The sequence below is a fragment of the Canis aureus genome, chromosome X (assembly GCF_053574225.1).
Source record: "Canis aureus isolate CA01 chromosome X, VMU_Caureus_v.1.0, whole genome shotgun sequence".
In the NCBI taxonomy this organism is placed as follows: Eukaryota; Metazoa; Chordata; class Mammalia; order Carnivora; family Canidae; genus Canis; species Canis aureus.
This window is the reverse complement of record NC_135649.1, coordinates 7,514,227-7,522,678: the sequence shown is the minus strand read 5'-3', so window position 1 is coordinate 7,522,678 and position 8,452 is coordinate 7,514,227. Positions and strand designations below refer to the sequence as shown.

The 8,452-nt window shown below is 47.8% G+C and overlaps 1 protein-coding gene across 1 annotated transcript; it reads right to left on the bottom strand.

The window, feature by feature from the left end:
- Positions 1-4,095: 4,095 nt before the first annotated feature.
- On the bottom strand, positions 4,096-7,875 carry LOC144307610 (putative G-protein coupled receptor 173). Its single transcript, XM_077887518.1, is given in 2 exon segments — positions 4,096-7,227; positions 7,454-7,875. A coding segment is annotated over 1 exon segment (1,122 nt). The 5' UTR covers positions 7,039-7,227; positions 7,454-7,875; the 3' UTR covers positions 4,096-5,916.
- Positions 7,876-8,452: the final 577 nt, after the last annotated feature.

Here is an 8,452-nt window from a genome sequence, read left to right as displayed (position 1 = left end):
CGGTGTAGAAAAAGCCTTATAAGGTAAGCTACGAAGTTGAGGTTTCTGCCTCAACTTCGTGTACGTGTATGGAGCTTTAGAGATCTGTAGTCATGCTCTAAATGTGCCTTATTGGCATTTAAATGTGCCTTATTGGCATTCAAAGCATCCCTACTTCAGCTTGGCCACACAATCCAGAATCTCTGAGTGAAGGAAATGAAGAAGGCATCATCCACTTGAAACCTTCCATGCAAGGCAGAATTTTTACCTACAGTATCTCCAAAAAGCATCCTTTAAGCCCTACCTCCTTTCCACTCTCCTCCCACCAGCTCCACCTCCTCTCACAGCATATAAGGGCTTGAGAGGGTAACAGAATCTGAGGAAGGATATGGGGAGGTGACACATTTCACCCTCTCAGTCTCCTATTCTTGCCCTACCTTTTTAGCCATATCTCCCAAAAGAAGAGTCCATCTTTTTACCTCCACTCATTTCTTAGCCTCCGGAAGCCTGGCTTTCTGCCCCTACCTATTTTCTCAAAACTGCTCTCCAAGTCTAGTAGTGAACTCCTGAGTGCAAAATCCAGTTGTCTTCCTATTCCTCAACTTCCCAGACACTTCTGCCGCTCAGACACTGCTGACCATGCCCTCTTGCTTCAACCTCTTCCTTTACATTCTGAAACACTTCATGCTTTCACCTTTCCTTTCATCTCCTGGGCCACTATCCCAGCATTTACATGGTCTTCCGTTTCTCTCTAACTGCAAATGTGGCCATTCTCTAACATTCTCTTCTCGGCACACCCGGTTTCTTCTTGGCTTCACAAAGTCTTTCCATACAGATAATATAATTCCTAATCTCCAGCCCAGGTCTCTTTTTTTGAGTTCTAAACTCATACCTATTGGACATTTCTACCGACATGTCAAACTCAGCATGTCCCAAACCATACTCCCCTGCGCTTGCCCGTGAAATCTGATTGTCCTACCATGCTCTCTATCTCATTCCATAATACCAACATCACCTACTGACTCAGGAATAAAACTCCAATCATCTGGTTCTACTTCCTTCATCTCTTACATTTCATCTGTTGCCAAGTAGAGCTGATTTTTCCTGTTTGCTGTTTTTCACATCTGTTTCCTCTATTCTCTTCTTACTGCCCCCATCTTAGTTTTTAAGATTTAGATTATTGGGGTACCTGGGTGGCTCAGTGGTTGAGCATCTGCCTTTGGCTCAGATTGTGATCCTGGGGTCCTGGGATCGAGTCCCGTGTTGGGCTCCCAACTGCTTCTCCCTCTGGCTGTGTCTCTGCCTCTCTTTCTGTGTGTGTGTGTGTGTGTGTGTGTGTGTCTCATGAACAAATTAATAAAATCTTTTTTAAAAATTTAGATTATGCTCCAAAAGCCTCAGAATTAATCTTTGAGTCTCAAATCTCCTACCTGTAACTTTCAGAATTCTCATGCGTTATCACTTTGATCTTGTCATTCCTCTGCTCAACCATTTTCAATCCCCCCTTGCCAAGCCTAAGTATCAGCAATTTTTTTTCTATAAAGAGCCAGATAGCAAATATTTTTGGCCTTGCGGGCTATATGGCCTCTGTTCCAACTACTCAGCTATGCTGTTGTAGCATGAAAGCAGCCATAGACAATTCATAAATGAATGAGCCTCACAGTGTTCTAATTCAATTTTATTTATAAAGATAAGTCGTCAACTAGATTTGGCCCAAGGGCCATAGTTTTCCTACCCCTAGTCTAAACTGAATAAATTCACTTTCCAAGAAGATTGGCATTAAAAGTCCACCATAAGGGACACCTCGGTGGCTCAGTGGTTGAGCATCTGCCTTTGGCTCAGGCTGTGATCCCGGGGTCCTGGGATTGAGTCCCACATTAGGCTCCTCGTGGGGATCCTGCCTCTCTCTCTGTCTCTCATGAATGAATGAATGAATGAATGAATGAGTAAATAAATAACTTTCTAAAAAGTCCACCATAAATTTATAGCCCATTACTTACCAACATAAACCTTATTTTCTAAACAAGCATTAGGTATATTGTACTTCTCTGAACATACTTTCTCAATCCCATGCCTTTCTCCATGCTCTTCCCTCTACCTGCAGCGCTCTGCCTTGCAGTCACTATCTCTCTCAAGGGGCTTTGAAATGTAGGACATTAGATGTGCTGTCTGTTTTCAAAGACCAGAGATTAAAGACACTAAAAGACAAATAATTTGTGAAGTTCATAAACCAGGACTCTAGAGGGTGCTCACATTAAAACACAAATTCAGCATTGTTGATGAGCCCAAAATATTTCAACTGATGATTTAGCCCATACATCATGGAAATAAACACCATACCCAGCAATAAGTTCCCTGATGTTGACACTGAGCCTATGGAAGGTAATGGGCAAAGGGGAGACATTTTGCCTTCAGTGAAATGTAATGACTATACAATCTTCTCTGTGTTATGAATTCCTTTTTCTCCACCTGTTTATGTTTCCAATGTGCTTTCCTTTATACATATTATTACCTATTCTAGAAACATCACAAATGTTGAGAAAATATGCAAACGTGATTGTGAATTATAAAAATGAAAAGCAAGGAACTATTCTTTATATGCTTTCATGTATAATTTTATCTGATAAATTTTCATAATTATTGCCTGTAAACAACAGCAGACTTACTTCCACAGGACTGCCAGAAGCTAAACAAATTTAGTGTGAAACTATATTACTCACTGAATAAAAGATCCATTCAAGATATACTAATTCAAAAATATTTCCAGCTCAGTATAATCTATTTATTTGGAGGGCAAACAACTATTGCATCCATATTTGGCACATACTAGAAGTCCTCAAGGGGTCAGGTTCATAAAGTGTACTCGGCACTGGATTCTCTGAATGTTTATCTCTTTATCAAATTAGAAAGAACTGCCATAGCTCTTAATACCTAATTCTCAATGAAGACTTAAATAACAATATCAAGTATTAGTTGGGTTCTAATAATCACTTGCACCCCAAGGAAAGATAAGTCCCTTAGGACAGTTCCATAGCATACAAAATAGATTCTTATTTTAAGCATTTCAGTGACTGTTTTTAGGTCTGCATAACAAACACCAGAGTGAACCCAATTCTCTTAAATTGAACTAATTTAAATGGCACAACAAGGAAAATATGATGCCTGTTAAATTGATTCACATTATATAAAACCCAGGGGAACATCAGCAAGCCTCTTTCTCAGGGTGAAAAAAAAAGGTGGAAAGAACTTAATTATGAGACCTAGAGCCAAAACTATTATGAACAAACTTTGGGAGAGAATGCAGGACTATCTGACAGCAAAACAGCACTGCTACCTGTAGGTTCCTCCAATCCAATGTTTCCAATTAACGCTCCAAGCATTACCTTGGGGGAGGAAGAATAGAATGGCCTGGGCTAGAAATTAGGGTAGAAAATCCATGAGACTTTTATTAAGTATCCACACATTAAAATAAGTTGCACTTCATAGGTTATTCGGCAAAAAGCACCCCAAAGCCTGTTGCTATATCTTAAAACTGTAAAGGATAAGAGCCACCAACATCACTCCTAGCAATGACATTCTGTTGACCTGCCTCCAGCTTAGTCTTCCATCCAAGTCTTAACTTCACACCACCATGCTATAGTGATTAGGAAATTTTGTATATAGTGGTGTGCTTTCATAGGCAAACATTACTGTGTATCTTGGGCAGGTCTTGGCCATCATGAGTGGAACTGATATACAGAGCCAATAGTATTAGCTTTGCTTCAACTCTTGAAGGCAGTAGATTGTGCTAATATAGACATTTTTTTCTGCATTAAGGCAGTTTCTCAAGTGGATGTTTCCATTTTTATCACTGGAGTATTTATCTTTATTAAATGCTTTAAGTAGCACTCCCTATTTTCCAATGCCGAGCAGAATTATGGGAAAACTAATTAAAAGATGAGATTTTTCAAAGTACTTATTTCAGTCCCTTGAAGAAATGCATGAGAAGCTGTTCTTCATTTCCCAGAGATAGGGTAAAATTCAATTGTCACATTAAAACCCACAGACTCGGGGGTGCCTAGGGGGTGCAGTCAGTTAAGTGCCTGACTCTTGTTTTTTTTTTTTTTTTTAAACATCCAATATAGCATTGTTCTTTTCAGTTTTCCATTTACAAAATCCAATGGTGAATCCAGGCAGTTAGAAAAAAGAAATGGAGGAAAACCCTCCAGAATGTACCCTATCTACTCCCACCCCTGTGGTCCCCCCACCCCACTCCCTGGGAAAGGCACTCCCATCACTATCACTGAGAGAACAGGTACCCTCACCCCAGCCTCTCAGCCACTCTGGCCTGCCTTTCCAGGGCCACCCCACAGCCAGGCTCATTAACGTCTCTCCTGCCTAGAGTGCCCTCCCCATTCCTCTTGGGCCAAGGCTTCCCCAGTTCTGGGGCTGTCTTGGGGATAGGGAGGGAGCTTAGGACAACAGCTTCTATCAGGAAGGGAAAGGGCGTAGATAAATACAGATCTCCCACTCCCCCAGGAAATGATAGGGGGACAAAGAATCTGGGCAAGGCCAGGCAAAGGAATGCCAGCTTAGCTCACCAGTCCATAAGAACTGGCAGTGATGTAAGCCCAGAGTGGACTCTGCCCTGGAAGGGAGGCTTGGGCTCTCCCACCTGGAGAATCTGGCTGCAGTCTGCTCCACTTTGGGTGGAGGGAGGAAGGGGGAGAAGGCTACTCAGGGGAAGGAAGTTGTGGGCTGAGGGCCCAGGAGGCCAAGGGCTACCGAGAGGGGCTTGAGGCCCCTGAGGCTTGAAGGGGACAAAAAGAGGTCAGATAGGAATGGATCAAGTCCACAGTGCCTTGGAGCTTATACCACTATGTGTTACACCAAGGCCACCCCCTAACTTTTCATCTTCCATAGAATAGTGTGAACCCAGGAGACAATTCTGGGGTTGAGTTCTGCTCTGACCCCAGGCACTGGGATCCAGTTACTCTGGGGAGTTTGGCTCTCTCCCTACACTTCCCTGGGAGAAATGCTCCTGCCTGTATGGCACCCACATCAGCCTTAGTGGGGCTGGAGTGGATTTCCATCCTCAGGAAGAGGAGTTGGGGGCTGGGGATCCAGGAGGCAGCTCGAAAGAATGCAGCCAAGCTTGGGTCTCTTCAGCTTGAGGTGTGCAGCTCACATCCCAGGTCCTAGCCTGGGCCCATCCTAGGGGTCCTTCTCCCTCCGCTTCTGGCTTCTTGAACAGCTGCTCAAGAAACATTTAGGAGGTCTGGACATGGTAGGAAGGGAGAAGAAACCAGGCTTGGGGCCAGGGTTAGCTTAAAACAACATTGCACACAACATAGCAATTAAACATCTCTGCTCCCTGGGGACCCAGCACCCCCTTTGGTCCCTGTTGTAAGCAGATGAATTTCTCCCCAACATCCAGGCCTTGCTAAAGGACCCAGGAGGGGAGGGTGCATGGGAGCAGAGGGGGCAATAAGAGCTCTGGAAGTCTATTTTACAGGACAAATTTCTGCCTTCTGGACAATGTCAGAAGGAGAGACATTAAAGCAAGAAAGCCTGTCTTCTCAACTGTTAGTAGAAAACCCTGCATTTTCAGTCTTGTTTTCTTTTTCTGAATTGTCACTTCTGAGAGAAAGAGGAAGAAAAAGAGAGAGAGAGAGAGAGAGAGAAAGAGAGAGAAGAAAGGAGAGAGATCGTAGAAGTGGAGAAGGAGGCAGGGGAAGACAGGCCCCACAGAATTAGAAACACCTCTTTCCCAGTCTCCCACTCCAGGCTCCAACCCTGGGGAGGTGTTGGCAAAGGTGCCTAGATTCCAGGTGGTTCGAGGGGCTAGGGCTGGAGCTCAGAAAGAAAGGCTCCTGTGTGGGGCTCACCCTTCCCTTACTGCTGGCCCCATCACGGTAGCCATGACCTTCTCCCTGCCTATCTGCCTACCAGCTTGCTTCACATGACACAGTAGGGTTCTCTGGGGGCCGGGGCACCTCCTGTGCCCCAGCAGGGGGCGTGAGTCCTCAGGCACTTCTTGAGGTCCTTGTTGAGCAGGAAGCAGACCATCGGGTTGACAGCAGCCTGGGCGAAACTCATCCAAACAGCGATTGCCAGGTAACGGTGGGGCACGGCACAGGCTTTCACAAACACTCGCCAGTAGCAGGCCACAATGTATGGTGACCAGAGGAGCAAGAAGAGCAGTGTGATTGCGTAGAACATACGGCCCAGCTGCTTTTCACCCTTGACCTCGTCCATGCCCAGGAGCCATCGGCTGGCTGCGTGCCCATTCTGCCTGATACCCAGCAGGGTTGGTGGCATGGGCCCACGGCCAAAGCCAGCGATCCAGTTGGCAGCAGCCTGGCTGGTGGCCCCAGGGCCATGGAATGTCCAGTTCTGGCTGATGGCTGGCACCATCTACACTGGCTTCATCTTGCGGTGACGATACTCGAAGAGGAGGAGCTTGCCATAGACAGCATGTGTAGCTGCCATGAGCACAGCCAACATAAGCATGAAGCCCAGCGTGTCATTGGCCTTGAAGTAGCGATGCTCAAAGATGCACTGGTCCTCCTCACGGATAAACTTGTAGGTGCCCACATCAAAGACGGGTGGGAAGGCCATGGCCACAGACAGGGTCCAGGCCATGCAGATGACAGCTGCGCATGTCCAGAGTGTCATGCGCTTAGCGTAGAAGCGGTGGTGGGCGATGGCCATGTAGCGGGTGACACTGATGCAGAATAGCATGAAGGCCGCATGGAAGCAAAAGAGCACGGCCATAAAGGCGACAATCTTGCAGCTGAGCGCACTGAAGGTCCATGAGGAGCCGTGGCGCACAGAAGCCAGCACAAAGGGGAAGCAGACAGCAGAGCGTATGCCGTCAGCCAGGCACAGGTCCAGTAGAAAGTAATAAGGAGCTTTGTGCAGGGCACGCTCCTTGAGCACCAGCAGGGACAGGATGGCATTGCCTGCCAGGCTTACGCACATGATCAGTCCCAGCAGCACCAGCTTCACGTAAGCTGATGCCGATGGTGGGGACAGTGCGCCGCTCACCTCTTCGGGCTCTCCAGTAGTGTTGGCCATACTGAGGGGCGGGTGCTGCTCCCAACCCTATGGGATCAGCCAGTCCAGTATTATTCGATGGGCCCTGGGGGACTCCATCAGTTGTCCTGCTCGGCTGCACCAGCCAATTCCTGCAGGCACAGGTGGAAACAGCAGAGTTGCTTGGCTGGTGGGCACATACCATAGCAGGGAGTCAGACCAAGAAAGATTCTGGGTGACTCAGTCAGTTAAGCATCTGTCTTCAGCTCAGGTCATGATTTCAGGGTCCTGGGATCAAGCTCCGCATCAGGCTCCTTGCTCTCAGGGAGCCTGCTTCTCCCTCTCCTCCCTGCTCGTGCTCTCTTTCGCTTTCTCACTTTCCCAGCAGTGGCTTCCTCCCTTTAGCTGAGAATCACAGCAATATCCTCAATGGGGAGTGAGCACAAATCTGTGCTACCTGGGTTCTCGCAGCAGAGCTGTGTTGGAATCCAGGGAGGGGGTTCAGGCTGTCTCACCCACGATAAAACACTGCCCAGGCCACATTGTGGGACCCTCAGTGATCTGGCGGCCAGTGGCACTCCTGCTTCTGTTGCGTGGATATAGCAGCCGGCGGGTCTAAAACGCAGACATCAGGGGAAGCAGGCACCGAAGGGGTGCACCAGGCAGGATTGGGGGTGTTGGGGAACACCAGGGGGGCAGCACATAGCATTGGGGTGCCCAGCTAGCTGGCAGGTGAGGGTCCAGGCAGGTGCTTCCCCCACTACACACTCCCACCCCCATCTTCATGCCACCGCCAAGCTGGGAGGGGGGCCAGCGCTGGCCCCTGCCACCCGTCTGCCCGCCTGGCTGCCGGTCCCCCCTCCCCCGCCCCGTCTGCCTGCTGGCCGCTGCCTTTTGTCCTCAAAAGACACAGTCCCCGCGGGGCCTCTGCCAAGCCTCTAGCAGATGCTCAGGGGCCAAGGCTCCTCTCTGGGAGCACTCTGGCCATGGCCTGGGAGAGCCCCAGGCTGGGGGGCTCTCATCCAGGCTCACCCCGCTCCCTGGGCCTGATGGGGATGGGGAAAAGGTGCAGGTCTACAGCCAGAGGCAGCAGCAGAGGTGGTGTTGGGGAGGGGATGGACGCCAGAAGTGCCTGACTCTTGATCTAAATTCAGGTCTTAATCTCATGGTCATGAGTTCAAGCCCTACAGTGGGCTCCACACTTGGCATGGAGCCTACTTTAAAAAAAAATTTACAGGCTTGACAATCTCCTCTCTGTCTTGGAGTTCAGAAACTTTATGCAGAGAATGGTAAAGCAAGAATTACCAGAAATGGTTAGGAAAGCCCTTGGCACACAAAAAACGATACATAGATCAATGGAACAGAATAGAAAACCGAGAATTGTACCCACAACTATATTGGCAACTCATTTTTGACAAAGCAAGAAAGAATATAGAATGGAAAAAAGAGTCTCTTC